We start from the raw sequence: 17,161 nt of genomic DNA on the forward strand, positions 1-17,161 counted from the left end.
TCAATATTTTTTCTACAACACTATAGTCTCAGACGCGTGTGATAACTTTATCTTTAAACAAATTTACAATCCAGCAAAATATTTGATTACTATCAAACTGGCATCAAACATTTGAGGATCCTAATAGATTGATAGTCACCATAAAAGCATTAACATTAAATATTTTATAGAAATTAATAAATTCTAATGTCAAAATAATCTTTTTAATGTCATAAAATGCACAAACTTCGAAACATTAAATTGAGATATTTATCGGATTAGATTTTTGTTGTCTCTATGTTGATGAAATATAGGCCATAAATTTACCATTAAGCTGTAGAGTTTCGGGATATTAATGAAATCTTTATCTTGCATTCTTTGTGACATCATGGACGTGTTTGGAGTAGCTGTAAATTTTTAAGGGAACAGGTTTGATTGGTGAATTTTGTTGAATAATTAAAACTTATGTTTGAGAAATTTTTGTGGATTTTGGGAAGGTTTGTTTGTGTTTAAGATGAGAATTTGCGATAAGGAAATTTTATTAAAACTGTGAATTTGAGAATGTTTTGTTTTGATGGTAAGGAATACATAAAATTTTAAGAATTCAATAAAATTTGAATTAATCTGTTAAATGTAAAACTGGTAAAAAATTATGTAGTCTTTGAACCTTTCAAGCATCATATGTTCAGCTTTTAGTCTACGAATCTGTCAAATTTGGATGATTTAAATTTGGGAAAAAAAAGTTCTTACTTACTCGTATCATTTGCTGGCCAAAAAGATCAATTGTGTAACTAAGTTTCTTTTAGATAGCATCTGATGCTGGCTCTTTCGTTGGTTTGCGTAGGATCTAGTTTGCCAATTTTAAATGCTAAGTGTAGCACTCTCTCGAGACTCTTAATGCAGTAAATTGCATTTTTCGCCGTAAGAATGAGTCTAAGTTAGTCATCATGGTGTCGTCAAGGCAACTTTGCGTCTTTGCCGAGGTATCAACTAATATGCCGACTTAGCGACTTATATGCTGACGTAGTGAATCTCTAGCGATCATGCTATACTGTTTGAATATATCTTTCAACAGCTTCCTTTCAAGAAATATTTTAAGCTAGCTTCTATAATTAATAACTAGCTTCTATTAAGAAATATGCAAAAAAAATTAATTCAAATTCCGTAGTTTCATTGAATTTTGGGTTGCTAGGTAAAACATAGTGGCATTTATAATTATAATTAATTGATATGCAGGCACATGGCCTATAAAACTGCACCAAATGCTGTCATCTAAGGTGTTTCTTCATATTTATTTTTATAAGGTTGCAGAAACTTTCAAATATTTTTTTTTTACCACAAAGATTATGCACAAAATAATCGAAGCCTGGCAAGGCTTAAAGATGATTAAAACTGTTAAAAATTTCATACGGAAATAAAAGCCAAAAAGTTTACTGTATTTGTGCATCAAATCACATTTCCAACTAGATTCGTTGATTAATTTTAATATTATTTAAATCTTTAGATTAATGAGTTAATGACATAATTTTATGCTACTGAAATTTTTTATAAATGATCAACGATCATCATTAATTATGCTATTGATATGGATGCCATGATCATTAAAAAATTTGTTAAATTTTCCATATATAGTTTATTGTTTGTAACTTTAGTAGCCATAAATGCACTCATGATAATGAAAAATTGTGAAATTTATGGTAATATGGTCATCGACCATATAAAGACATTTTCATTTTTTTCGACCAATAAATACGAAATTATTTCACATCATTAATGTATTCATAAAGTGACAAAAATGTAAATTATTTAATTTTATTATCTTAAGAAGTTAATAATAAGAGACAGTGGCACAATACTGATATACAATCACATCACATGTCAATAACAATATCCATCAGAAATGTAATGTACTGTTTGTATGTATAAGCTTTAAAATAGAGAGAGAAATAAGCTCGTAGAAGATTTTTTTACATTTTTTTTTTTTCTTCTTCTCATCATCTTCGTCAAAAATCACACACAAAATTGTGTGTAGTGCCTATTCGGAGCTGCCGTTTTACCTGTGCGAAAAAAAAAGCCAGTTTCTTGTCCCCATGCTAATATCTGATTCGATACATTTATAACAGCAAAACAGTGGAAGGATTTTTGTCAGTTGTTTGCTGAATTTCAAACGAATAGCATCGAGTTGTTGGAAGTTAATAGTGACAATAATAAATTGAGATAAAGGAGTTGATGCTTCTTTAGTTTTTAGTGGATTTTATTTAAAACTTAAAAAAAATCCTTAGAAAAATAACAAAGAATAAACCTTAAAGTGCAAATTACAGTGAACAAAATATTAAATTAAAATGAAATTAGAAATTTTAGTATTCCTGGTAAGGATTGTTGATGTATTTTTATGAAGAATTCTGGATTTAAAATTCTGAAGATTATTTTGAATTGAAAATTAAGATTTGGTGTATTATGTAGATAGAATTGATTGAATAGATTTTGGTAGTTAGAATTGAAATTTTGTGAAAAGTTTTGAGAGTGAGTTTTAATTTGGAAATATTTTTAAGAAGTTTAAAAATTTCAAAAATCTTAAGTTAAAATTGAAGAAATTGTGAAATAGTTAATGATGGCAAATTCAAATTGTAAATCTTGCAAAATTATGTGAAATTGAAAAATCAAGATCTGAAATGAAATTATTAGTTTAAACAATATTATCAAAATTCAAACAAATTTGAGAATCCAAGCAAATTTGAAAATTCAGACAATTCTGAAAATTCAAGCAAATTTGAAAATTCAGACAATTCTGAAAATTCAAGCAAATTTGAAAATTCAAATAATTTCACAATTCATAAGAATATCAAATTTCAAAACTAAAACAAATTTTAAAATTGAAGCAAATTTTAAAATTGAAGCAAACTTCAAAATTGAAACAAAATTTAAAGTTCAAACAAAATTTAAAATTCTAAAAGAAATTCAAAACTTAAAACTTTCCAAATTCAAAATTAAAAAATTCAAACAAGAAATAATAAATTTACTAATTTAATTTCTGCATTCAAATTATATCTTCAGAAATTCAATAACCAAATTATAATTTAATGTGATTCATTAAGTCATTGATTTGTGATAAAACGTATTTTTATTACGTCTGGTTGAAGCGTCTCTTGCACAACTGTTACAAGGACAATTAATTCAATAATAATGATGATGATAAGACATAAAACAGTAAAAAAATTATCTAAAGATAATAATCAAGTGAATTCGAAAGCTCAAAATTTTAATATCAGACATTAGAAGCAAATAGATTCAAAAATATTTAGATTGAGGTTGGTCAGTTCCCCGAAGATGCTTTGCGCGTGACTCGAAATTATCGGCACTGTGTGATTCTCTTTTTTTTCTGTCAAAGATCCGGCTAGAAAGAATCTTTCCCAACAGTTCAGTTCGCACCATAAAAAAAATTATTTTTCTTACCTCTTCTTATCTTTTATTGAAATTAGCAAAAGAAGTAGCATTAGCAAGTCATAAGTAAATGAGAATGAAGAAAAAAGATTTCTTCTTGATATTAATTCCACATCATCTTAAAGAAAAGAAGATATAGACGAAAATCTTATTTATAGACGAATGACAGAAGATGCGAAACAATTTATTGATATTACAAATTTAGAAGATTTACCTTTAGGCCATATGTCTATGTTTTTCTACTATCATTTGTTGTGATCTTATCAATAAATTCCAAAAAATGTTAAAATATTATGGAAATGAAGCAGATGAAGTAAGAAATTAATTCAGCTGGTATGGATTACATGAAATATTATTGGAACTTAATTTATTGGGTGTTTAGCTACGCAGTTATCGTAACTCGTAGCGGTAGAGTGATTTGGTTTGAAATAGGAGATTCTATGAATTTTTGGAAGGAATTTTAAAATGCTCAAGAGGATTTTATGGTAATTGATCAATAATCCGACCCCAAGCTGACCCAGGCACCATGCCAGAGTAATTTTGACCTGGTCTAACTAGTGATCTATCAAATTCAAGACAGGGCAAGCTATCCATTCATCTATATCATGTTTCATAATATCAAGATGATCGCTCTAAGCTTAATTCTAAAGGAACCTCCCAGCTCATATACCCCTCGTTAACTTGACTAATTTGTATCAAAACGGCAATGAAATTGAGCAATCTACAATAAATTATATGATTATTTCTGTTTATTCCTTTCTATAACTACATTTTAGTCTACTTGAATTACGCTCTCTGACATTTTCAACGAAAAAATTTTTACGACATTTTTATTTACAACTTCCATAAACTGATTTTTAATCTCAATCATCTCTCAATTCCATTAAACGATCATCAAATAGGATACGATGCGTGAATAGAAATTCCATTCCTTATGAGTCATTCGAGAAGGGAAGATTAAAATCAGTTGGAAATTTTCAATACTTGTCTATTCACATTCTTATCGTACGTTGTATGATTCTCTCAAGTAGGAAATACTCATTAAAATTTTTTTTGTTTGAATATGATCGCATAAAAAGAAGATTTTGCTTTGTTGATTTTATGACTTCATTTTCATGAGATTCTTTAGAGTATTATTTTAGATTTTTTTTGCAGTAGCAAAATATGAAAAAAATATATTTTTTTGAGGATTGTGATGAGTTGTTTAGTTTGTGAATGGATAGGCGCATAGTTTATAGAATATGGGGATTTTTCGTAGATAAATTCTTATTTTTTGAAGTATGGATATCTTAATGAGTGCTATTCTTAATAAAATAGTTGAGTTATTTGGGATTTAGAACTTGTTTTAGCCAAGGTTGGATACTTTGATAGAGCTTTTAAGATTCTTAGCATGAAGAACTACTGGAATCCCATTTTTTGGTTCCTTCATCCTTCTACTATGGCATCAGACTAGCCATAAACATCTACGGCTTTAGACTGACGAGATTCTAGCATATTAATGGATTTAAAATGAGTACGGCACCTTGTTAGATTCATGCTGGCATGGGGTAAGATTATTGATCGATTAACCGAGTTCTGCTGTTCAATATGACTCCAACTAAGGTTGATCGTCTGCGAATTCTGAGTGTTCCCATTCCATCAACTTAATTCAACCTTAAAATGTTAATTTTCAAATCTTAAAATAATTTAATTGATAAAACCATAAAACTACACAGTTTCAATTTTAAAGCTTTTATTTTACGCATAAAGACTATAAACATGATCTATTCGACCTAAATGCGACAAAATATAAACAGAAATCTTCATTTTCTCAGCACGTGTTCATGTCTTACTCTCTCAAGTATTTTAGATATATTGGATATGATCTGAGTCTCGTGTCGTCTATTATCTCATTTCTAAGTGTCTCTTTCTTAACCATTGATTCCCATTAGATGCCAATTAATATTAATTAGTCATAAAGTCAGATTTAGAATCTGAGACAATTAATAAAAAGTTTCGACTTAGCTCATCTATTTGGTCGATTGCAATAATTCACGAATATTTTTTAAAGCTATCAAAAAAGAGTCTTGAATTCAGATTTTTTTACATTTACGACTATCATAAAAGCCATTTGAAATGAACAAAAGAATTCCTAGAGTCAAAAAGCCTTAAGTGACGTGAACAACATCACTAAAAGTGTCAAAAAAGTTTCAAGTCTAGCATTGAGTTAGGGTATAGATTTTTTTAACACAATTAAAAGTTACTCACAGAACTTAAAATTAATTTTATTGCTATTTGTTGTTTTTATGTCCATAAGATATAAGATTACAGATAAAAATGAATGTAAGTGTTAAAAAATGTTTGGAATTCCTCTAATTAATGATGTTTCCCGACATAATATATTTTATTTTATGTGACTTAAATTAGCCATTTTAATTAAAAGCGTTGGATTGTTTTACAAAATGCTTTTATCATCATTGACTCGACAATATTGTGCGGTTTGTTATTTATTAATTAATTGTTTTATATTTGTTATGTTAATTCGGGTAGTTTTGGTCAATTCATGCTTTTGTTATTATGCTTTGTCTTCTTTAATGTTTTTGTATTGTATTAGATACTCAATGGATATATATATAAAGAATATCTTAAGGTCTTTAATTTGATAATTGGAATTTATAAATTAAAATGAATAAAATGTACTTGAAATTAAGTATGTGGCTATATATTTCAATTAATAAGCTTAAATTGGAAATGATAAATGCATTGATATTTAGCTTTTATGCTGAATCAAGGTGCAATTGATAGGATTTAGATCGGACTATTGCAGCGTCTAGACTCATTGTTCGGTTAATATGAAAACCTTCTCGCACATCTGTATTCCTCGAAAATATTAAAAATTGCACTTAGACGGATATTATTGTCAAAAGTCAAATATTTAATATCTTTAAGCTCCACTTTTGCATCATCTTCACAATAAATGTTTATTTGAAAACAATCTTGACATCTTACCCGGTATTCAAATTTCAATATCACTTGAATGAGAAGGAAGCAATAAGAATGAGAAGGAAAATGACCCGGATTTTAATCTTAAATGGTGTAATTCGGTTGTTGGCAACTTTTGTGTCGCGACACATTAATATGCCTGGGAATTTCGGAAATTCCATTAGCCGCATGCACAAAAAAGGTAGCTCACGACTGATCTAAGTGTTAAAAAATGCAAAGCTTCTACAAAGTGTGAATAATGAACTAATTTATGGATATCTAAGTCAAAATCTGTCTTTTTTTGTGTTCCCGAATATTTTAAATTGCAAATTTTTTTGCTACTTCCAACAAAAAAAATTTACTATGAATGTTTCACCTTAGAAAATTAAGATTCTTTGTCAACAGGTTGTTTCATTCAAGAATATTATTTTTTTGCGAATATCCCAAACTTTTCGTTGAGCAAAAAAATGCTGAATAAAAAATTAGAACAACTTTAAAATAGATTCTATAAATAATTCACAAGATTCCCAATTCTTTGTAATTTATTCCAAAACAGTCCATAAACTTTTATCGAAAATAATATCTGCGTTCTCATTTATACCGGTTTTTTGTGGGTATTTTGTAGAATCTGAAGAATTAAAACTGTTTACTTGAGTTTTGCTATCATAAATAAAGCCTAGGCTAAAAGAATTTATCTCCATTTTCTACTAAATAGCAAAAAGCTGTTTTAATTTTTATCGGAATTTTTCAGACTCGATAATTTGTTTTGAGGAAGTAAAAGACCGAAAAAAAGTGGTTTGTGCGTGAAGGCAATTCTGCATCGTCTTCATATTTAACACATCGTTGAATAAAAAGTGATTTTTTATGATCAAAAGTCCAGTTTAGAGTGTAAGCTGTCAACGTAAATTAAGCTTAAATCCACGCGATGAAATCATCAAGGCTCAAATTTGTCGCGCGCAAATTTTTGCGTCTTTATTGTTTTATGGAGGGAAAAAATGGCGAGTAGTAGTCAGGAGATTGATATTGATGCATTCCGATTGACTCAGAGATTGAAAATTGCGTGTATTTAGGGTTTTACCAACATGAATTGCTTAATAGCAAGCTTTAGACTTTAATTAAATCCGTTTTGCTTTAGATATGGCTAGTTTGATCTTCCTTGTGTCATTTATTTCGTGTATCTCATTTCACTTACTTCACAACCTTTAGAGACAAACTGTGCTCCATGTCCTCCATTAGAAAGCAACTATAGCTGGTTCTTTCGCTGATTTCAGCTTGTAGATCTCCAAAACCAAGCACACACCTAAAAGTGGCATCATTGGAACCTTCGGTTGTCAATTTCCTAGCTTCATCCCTGGCAAATAACAATCTGATACCAAATAAATCATATGATTTAATTTAATTTTTTCGACGATCGAATCTGAAAATAAATCTTGATATATTTTCAAAAACATCACAGCTGAATGTAAATTAGCAAAGATGGTCAACGCCTAATAAATTTATAGCAGCATTCTAAAATGGAATATCTAAAAATTTCCTACTGTGATTCATGTTTCAAGTCTGACTTAATTAGCTAAATCTATGAGGAAATGCTCTAATTCCTGTTTTTCGATTCTTCTTAATTGATTGCTTTTGTTTGTCTAATTTATATCATTGATTTTGCAAATTAATCAGCAAAAAAATCGTTGATTTAAATCTCTAATAAAATCAGATCAATGTCAAATCATCCTTGCCTTATAGCTAATGATTTTAAGTCATTACTAAAAAATCAACTGACTCACAAAATGGATTAAATCATTCAATTTGTCATTAGTACCTAATCTGCATCTTTTATTTCGCAAAAAATTAGTGATAGTGACATAAAATTAAGTAAAAAATAACATGAGAAGGTTAATGATTCAATCGATTGACATTGGAATTAGAAAAAAGAAAATTAAAACAATTTTTGCTTTGTTTTCACAACCTACTCTCTTAGTTTTTTATTAGTCTCATGCTGTTTTGATGGTTATAGACTTGATTTTGTTGCAACTAATTTCTATGATGTGATGATTGTATTTTATTAGTGTTTATTGAAGCTGTTTTTAATGGAAATTATTGGAAAATTATGAAAATGATGTCTTTTAATCTGGTTTATTGATGAGAGTTTTTTGAAATTTGTGAATGTGATAGAGGTTTAAGATCAGTTGGAGCATAGAATAATTCGCGGGAAAAATAAGTAAATTTTTGACGTTTTAGTACGCGAATAAACTCAAATTGTGAGTTTAATTAGGATTTAGTATTTAAAGCTAGACTTCAAAAGCGCAACTCGGATAATCGTATAGAAATCCCATAAAATGCTGATGTGACAACTTGATGCTGGTTTTAAATCAAATACGGCGCTTAGTTAAAGTCATGCCGACTTGGGGCCTGATTTTTGATCGATTAATCAATTTGTGCTATTCTCGAGAGTACACTGAAGATCATATCCTAGGTCTCTGTTATTTAGTATGTCTAGTATAAATAATACTACAATAAATTAATGATTAAGAAATTTCATTTTACAAACCTACACAACAACTGCATTTTATAGCTGCATCCATTCCATGACATCGTTTAAACTAAGACAAGATGATCTCTTAAATTCCCATAATCAAATTTGATTATAAAAATATCAAAATTAATTTTTTTGTCGGCTAATTTATTCATGTCATCTTTGTATTGTGTTTTGACAAGCCCATAACAAATGAATACAATATCAAGTTTAAGTCAATTTATAAAATTTATAAAAAAAATTCCAAATTGCTTCCACATGCAAATCAAAACTGAGTTAATTAATTCATAAAGTAGCTTAACAGCACATCCTCATATTTGTGATGTGAAATGTCAAGTGCAAAAAAATGAAAATGGTAAAGAAATAAAAATAAAAGCAGAAAAAAAATGTGAATTAATCGTAAGTAAAAATGTTAATACGTAAGGTTTATTAACTTCATCGTCGCTTCGTCGTCTCGGAAATAAAGATGATTGGTATGCGGCCTTGAGGAGATGTGAATGTGATATTGAATTTTTTATTTTGCAGATCTTTTTTTTTCATCTCTTCTTCTCACGCGTTCGTCATTATTTGTTATGCAACTTATCAAGAATATGTTCTTGAAGATTTTTCAACTCTCAGGGATGATAATTGATTGCCATATTTTTGTTAATATCTGCTGCAAATTATTATCTCAATCTTTTCACTGCAAATCATCACATGACTCTTAAAAATCTTGAATTAACTGCAATAATTGACATTAATTATTGGATTATTTATGCTTCATAAACTTTTTTATATATCCTGTGTCGCAACAAGTTCATTAACATTCCAGATAAATAAATGGAATAGTTATAGTTCGAGTTAAAATGGAATGAGAGCAATAATAAGTTAGTTGCAGATGTTTATTGGATTATTAGGCTTGCAGCTTGTCTGGAATAGGGTTTTCAATCCAGATATTGGATTGTATGCAAATCCTGGACAAGTCGATGAATTTAAATCAAATTTTAATCTCTATTAAATGCATTTCATTTGCATCGATCAGAACGACATTCAAGTTGTTCAAATCATTATAAAAGTCATGTAAATAATTTTTAAATTATCAAAAAATGCAAATATTTGCACATAAAAATGCTTGAAATATCCACTCTGTCAAAAAGTTCCAACAAAATTCCTTAAAATCACACACCGAAAATTTCGAGAATCTTCAAAAAATGCAAACTAATTGACATTGCCGTCTTTATCACACCAATAAGCAGTTTATTCTATAATTAAAGATTCATTTGACGTTAATTTTTATGGCCTGAATCATTTAAGTTCGATTTCAGACGTTATAAAATGCTATTTATGGTTATTATTTTACAATCAAATATTTTTGTGCGTCCCCAGAGTTTATTTGTGGATGGAATTTTTGCGGCATTAAATGTTGATTGTTATTGGGATATTCAAAGTCAAGGACGTTCAGATATTTTGGGGTTCTTAAATTTCTTCAAGCTTTTTCGTCAATTTTATGAATGTTGGAATGCTTAACAGCGTCACTGAGTTGATTGGCAATTTTTATAGTTTCTGGTCATTAAGTTTTTTTGATTCTAGAAATTTTGATGGAATTTTATCAAAATGTTTCTTTTTAGCTGCAATTTATTAAGTCAAGCTTCTCAAAATTTCATCAGCTACTTCAAAAAACGTTCATCGACCCTTAAGTCCACATCACAGCCTCAATCCTCAATTAAGCATGTGTCCCAATGATGCAATAACGCAACATGATTCTACAGCTCTTCATTAAGTCTCCTAATCATTCCCAAAGATCTTAAGCTCTAAATTATTCTCAAGAATGACAAGTTTTTTGTTTTAAAAATCATAGCAAAAAATGATACTTTTAATACTTTATATTCATATTTCACAACACCTGCTGAAAAGTTTTTTTGTTTAATTTTTTTCTTGCGGTTCTTCTTTGAAATGCTATGGATAATCGATTCTCAAAAATCTCGAACTCATTAAGTTGGTTCATTATTGAACAAGTTATTTCCTTGATTTTTTTGTTTGTTTTAAAACACTTGAAAATTTTGCATTTTTTTCTACTGACCATCTGTGGGGATTTTGGATGATGAATGGTAGAATTTGAGGAATTGTTGCGTTAAGGAATGGAGTTTTGGGTGCTTCTTAGTGATTTATGATTCATTAAAGGATGAAATATTTTGAGAATTAAAATTTACAGCTTTTTTAAAGGAAATTTTACGTTAAATGCTCAAAAGACACAGTATACCTTCTTTGAATCAATGAGCATACATTCATCATACCGTGATAATATGCACGACAACCATCTGAGTACGCACATCGTGTCTGTTAGAGCTTGCAACACAGATCGTTGTTTTCATGGCACATGGAAGCAATTCAATGTACAAATCAGCATCTAGTCAAGAAATCGTTCACTTGTTGTGTAACTCAGTTGCACAGGGAGATAGTGAAGGAGGTCGGATGTTCAAAAAGTTGAATTGTCCCCTACCTAAGAACTAAACATCCCCTTCATAAAATAAATTTCGGATTATTTTTTATCAACAAAAAATGTCTAAATTTTTAGATTAGTATGCCAAGTCTAAACTTAATAGATTAAAATCATAGATGCAAATTTTTTAAAAAATATCACTTGATGACCGTAGTAAAGTTGATTGACGCTGATTGATGATAAAATATGCATTAGATGATTTGCAATAGATAAAAGCAATCCTTGAAAAATATTTCGGACTTTACAAAAGAAATGAACACGATTTTTCACGGTTAACTCTTGTTTTTGATGAGTAATATTTGCTATATTAATTTTCATTCATAATATCTATCGATTAATAATCACACGATAATTTTTTGCCAACGCCTATCGAGACTCTAATCTACATTAATGATATTCAATATTATTATAATTTATTTTGATAAGGAAATCTTGTTAAAAAATTTGATCTGAATTTGTGGTCTAATGGATATTTATCAAAATGGACACAAATTTATGCTGGAATTGCGGAAGAACTGATATCAAATTCGCAAAAAAAATTGCTCTGGCTTTTCAAGGAAACCTGTTTCATTTTGTGCCTTTTTCACATGATCTTTTTTACGTCTTATATAAATTATTGTCAATGACAATGAATCACACTTTTGTATTGCAATGATTTCCTTCCACCTCATTAGCTATAGCTTCATAAATTATTTATTTATTTTTAGATAGGAACATTGCTGCATTATAGTAGCGGACAGAGTGAAGGACAATATTATCCAGATAATAGCGGACAATACAGACCCGATAATTCAGGACAATATTATCCAGATGGTTCAGGACAGTATGTAGGTCCACCACCACTGCCATATCAATATGATGACCGAGGTCGATACATTCCAGACAATCGTGGTCTTTATATGCACATAGAAGGGTAAATTAACGCAATTAGTGTTAGAATCTGAAGATTTTTAATATTCTTGTGTCATTCTTAACTAAATTTAGACCATCGAATAACAAAATTGTACCACCACTTCCATATGTTCATGTAACCGGCCCCACAGGGTAAGTTATTCATAAATTTATAATGTAAATAGATTCTAATTTGAGAGTTTTTTGCAGACCAACTGGACCACCCGGAGGATTTGGAGGAAATGGAGGATTCGGACCAAATGGACCAAATGGACCTAACGGACCACCCGGTATGTACTGATTTAAATTTGGGGTCAATCCTGGTTGTTATTATGGGTAGCGAATATCACAAATTTGCTAATCGATCAAAAATCTGGCTCTAAGTCGGAATGACTCTAACTTGAAGTTGGACTCGATTTTATTTTGGCCTGGGTATCACCTTGGCCTGGTTAATCAACTTGTGCTCCTCAATTGATATGTTATAAGCGACATAAAGCACTCGAAGCCAACTCTTATGAATCCGTCCATAAAACCTTCTAAAAAACATCCAAAAATAAGCCTTTTATTACTTAAAATAGGAGGCTTTTAAGAGGCTTATACTGCCAAATTCAACCTCCCGGTCTTTGACCTCACTTGAACTTTAGTATCATCTCCAATCTTTCTTTATTTCTCCTAATGAATGAATAAAAAAACCAGTTTATCTTGAACCAAAAATATCCGAAATTTGATCATTTTAATTTTTACAATTAAAATTTTATTCAACCTCAGAGTTGGAAGCATTTAGCGTGTGAATATCATATTTATGAACATTTCAAATTCATGAATTAATAATGAGGACTTAAAATTATGAATGTAAACTGCTTCATGTATTTCTTGAGATTTTAAATCAGGTTTAATTTTTTGAGATGATTTTTCGATTAAAATTCAATTTATTTTAGGGCGTTTTTTGGAGATTTATTGGCAATGTTTTTTCCATGAATTTTAAAATACATCATTTTTGTGGTTTACAGTTTCATAACTCGCGATGATCTTGAGTTTCATGTTTCGAAAAATGGATCGTGTGGCTTAAAAATACGATTTAAATTCAGTCGCATATTTTTTTTCACCATTTTCGTTAATCATAAATTTATGATAATTTGTAGAACTAGATTTTGTGGCGTTAGTAATACTAAGGCAAAACTCACGTATCCGTTACATTTTACGTAGCATTTTAATTCGCTGAGTCAATATTTTTAATCGCAAAATGTGACATGAATACTCCATATTAAGCTATTTATGAGTCTATATATAAATATTTTGGCTATAATGTCTAGTGGACATAACGGATGTTCTTGAGAACTTGATAATTTTTTGAAACTCTGATCTTATTTTTCATCAACAAAATATTTAGATCCAAATTAAGTCATTTGTATTAATGAACTAAAATTGATTTTTGTTTCTATTTTTAGGACCACCTGGTAAATATTTACGATAAATTTTGACGCGGAAATGTTAAATTAAATTATCTTTTTTCAATTTCCTGATTGAATTGCATCTTTTAGGACCTCCTGGTAAGTGAATATAGGGTAGTAAGGGGGGATGAAGCTCAATTTTTGAAGAAAAAAGGAAATGTGTTGAGAAAATCTTGGAAATTTAGCTGATTTTGAACTGTTTTTCATTAAAATTAAATCCCATTTCCCTTCAAATCTCATCCATGATTTTTTATTCATTGTGAAAAATTGAGAAACTAAAATTTCTATAAATAGATTATATCCTTAAAATGTTACCAATGACCAATTTTTTCTAATTTCAGGCCCACCTGGTAAGCTTTTGGTATCATAAAATGACAACTTTTCCTAATTTATCTGAATTTTTCCCATTCTTAATTCATCAATCGAATCCTAGGACCACCTGGTAAGTGTTTGATTTAATTGTAATTTGTCACGTAATCAATGAAACTAATATAACTCTCAATTTCTTCATTTGTGTCATTTCAGGACCTCCTGGTGAGTTTAAAGAACGAATTCTTTAATAAGGCGATAAAGATTTTGAGTTTATTGAAGCTTAAATTCTTTATGACTTGAAACTTTCTCGAAAAAATATAATTGCAATATTTATTTCTTAAATTTCAGGCCCACCTGGTAAGATTTGAACTTTTATTCCAGATTTTGATCAAATTTATAACATTACTGTAAATTAATTCCGGAATGTCTTCTCTTTAGGACCACAAGGTAATAATTTTACAATATTTAATTTTAATTCCGATTTAATTTTAAATTCTTCAATTTTTTTATTTCCATTTTTCATAAAATAGGACCAACTAGACCAGGGTAAGTTACTTAAATCTATTATATTCATTATGACGATACTAATTATTTTATTTAATATTTTTACAGACCTCCAGGGTAAATAAAACACGCAAAATCATATTTGAAAAAGAAATTATCACTTTTCTTCTCTTTATTTCCATTAAATTATTTGCACAACAGTCCACCAGGTAAGCTATTTTTATAAAAATGACTTTGCTCGATACTAATGAGTTAAAATTTTATGTTTTTTTTCTCATAGGCCCACCAGGTAAATGCTTTTAGTGATTTGATGTCAATTTTACAAGTAAACTTATTGGTTTTTTCTTTATTAAATTGCAAATAAAGGACCACCAGGACCAACTAGACCAGGGTAAGTGTTGAGTTGAATTTCACTTTTATATTTATATTAGTTTGATCATTAAATTGCGTTTATTAGCACTTAAGCTAATAACTAGACACTCGAACAGAAAATTGTGAAAATTGAGGAATCAGGCTCCAAGAGCTTCGCCATTAATGAGCATGCTTTAATACTTTTGCACCAATTTATTAACCTTAAAATTATGTTCTTTCTCATTACAGACCACCAGGGTAAATTACATCATCTTATTACTTTTATCAACCAAATTTACTGACATAAAATTCTCAAATTTAGACCACCCGGACCACCAGGACCATCAAGACCTGGGTAAGCTTCGCTTGGCGAAAGGAACGCTCCAGCGGGTAAGCTTCGCTTGGCAAAAAATCCCAGCGGGTAGGCCAAGCTTCGCTTGGCGAATATTAAAGAACAAGCTTCCGAGTTAAGGCTCCAGCGATGGTTTCCTGTAAAAAATCAGGATTAGGCCAACTTCTAATTTGACTACCAATTGCCGAATGTTTGAGGAATCAGGCTCCAGCGGGTAGGCCAAGTTTCGCTTGCTGGAAGGCTCCAGCGGGTAACATTTAAATCAAAATTTTTTTTGCTATTTTAATAATTGATTGCTTCCTTTCGGATACAATTTATTAATTAGAACTTATTTTTAACATGAAGCTTATAAATTTTGCTAATATTATAATCCAATTAACGTTAATTAATGCAGACCTCCAGGCCCACCCGGACCAACAAGACCAGGGTAAGGATAATATGCTGCTTAATTCATCAATTAATTATTTTAATTATATTGATTTTACAAAAGTTATTCGACGGCTTAATTAATTGCTTCCTTTTTGGAGAATATATTTTTTAATCAATATAAAAATTTGCTTTGCTTAATTAAATCATGTAAATATTTTGACTAATCTTAATTTGAAACAGACCTCCAGGACCACCAGGGCCTACACGACCAGGGTAAGAATCTAATAATGCTACTTTAGAGTTCACAACAATTTGAGTGATTAAAAATTTCATATGACATTAAAAATTAAAATTTTTAATTTTTTTGATGATTCATGCTTGTCATATGGAATTTTTAATAAATAAATCATAGCTAAAATAGCCCAGGAAAACACACAATAATATTTAATATGTAAATAATGATCTCACATTTCCTAATTTTTTATAAAGGAAACTAAGGCAATAAATCTAAGAATATCAAAATTTAAAACAGTTCAGACACAAAAATAAGAATATAAATTTAACAGTTTTGAAATAATTTATGTAGATTTTTGCCTATTTTATATTATACAATATCGTTATATTTATATTAACTGTGCTTTGCCTATAATAGCTTATTTATTGTAAATATAAGGATCTAAATTTGAAATATTTTTGTAATTTAAATAAATTCTGGTTATCTAAATATAAATTCTAACGGAAAGTTTGACAGCTTCAATATAACATGAACAATAATCTTAATTTGAGGCTTCAAATCTTCTTTAATTTATGCTCAAAATTTATCAAAAACAGAACTTTCTAATTTAGTCTTTATAACATGACAATAATCTTAATTTGAGGCTTCAAATTAATTTATGATTTAGTCTTTTTTATTGATTTTTAAAAAAGCTTTTGATGATTTTCTTAATTTACTTCACATCGATAGTCAGACACGACCTTAATGCCCAAGTCTCATCATTATCATTTTCTTATCAATTACAGACCACCTGGACCACCTGGACCAACACCACCAAACAAGCCAAACAAGCCACCAACAGGAGTCACAAAGAAAGATGTAAATTTTGCCCTTAAAAATCATTTTTAATTCAATAATTTCTAACTGACTCTATCAAATCTCCACAGGATGATCGTGAATACCTTCCACCACTTCCACCAACATCAACGCCTGGTCCACTTTACCTTCCACCCGGCAAATGAGGGAAAACTATTATTAATCAGCTTAAAGCTCTCACGCGTGTTCTCATATCTCTTGAAAATTATTAATTTTATTATATTATGTTTCGTTTTTGATTTCAAAAGTGAACTTTCGACTCCAAGAGCATCAAAAAAAGAAGAAAAGGAAATGAACGAAATGAAATGTACAATTTTTTTCATTCTATTTTTATTTGTATATTAAAAAAGTAAAAACAAAAACATCGAAATACAAAAAAATATTATAATTTATGTCATTGATAAGTTAAAAATAATAAAAATATTTAAAAAAAAAAACTAAGAAAAATTCAATT

At 29.4% G+C, this 17,161-nt stretch overlaps 2 protein-coding genes across 2 annotated transcripts; both read left to right on the forward strand.

Moving 5' to 3' along the window:
* Positions 1–2,111: 2,111 nt before the first annotated feature.
* Positions 2,112–13,781, forward strand: LOC139085564 (cuticle collagen 14-like). The gene is made up of 5 exons (XM_070633641.1): positions 2,112–2,348; positions 12,095–12,300; positions 12,372–12,431; positions 12,489–12,568; positions 13,727–13,781. The coding sequence occupies exons 1-5, from the start codon at positions 2,322–2,324 to the stop codon at positions 13,750–13,752; spliced, it is 399 nt and encodes a 132-aa protein (XP_070489742.1). The 5' UTR covers positions 2,112–2,321; the 3' UTR covers positions 13,753–13,781.
* Positions 13,782–13,886: 105 nt separating this feature from the next.
* LOC139101074 (cuticle collagen 2C-like) lies at positions 13,887–16,853 on the forward strand. Its single transcript, XM_070653941.1, has 16 exons — positions 13,887–13,890; positions 14,071–14,079; positions 14,255–14,263; positions 14,390–14,398; positions 14,480–14,488; positions 14,572–14,587; positions 14,654–14,662; positions 14,747–14,754; positions 14,826–14,834; positions 14,912–14,936; positions 15,146–15,154; positions 15,219–15,251; positions 15,643–15,675; positions 15,858–15,890; positions 16,638–16,710; positions 16,779–16,853. The coding sequence occupies exons 1-16, from the start codon at positions 13,887–13,889 to the stop codon at positions 16,851–16,853; spliced, it is 363 nt and encodes a 120-aa protein (XP_070510042.1).
* The last annotated feature ends 308 nt before the right edge of the window (positions 16,854–17,161 follow it).

This window comes from Chironomus tepperi, unplaced genomic scaffold, assembly GCF_022539635.2.
Source record: "Chironomus tepperi strain 1889 unplaced genomic scaffold, CSIRO-AGI_Ctep_v1 contig_74, whole genome shotgun sequence".
In the NCBI taxonomy this organism is placed as follows: Eukaryota; Metazoa; Arthropoda; class Insecta; order Diptera; family Chironomidae; genus Chironomus; species Chironomus tepperi.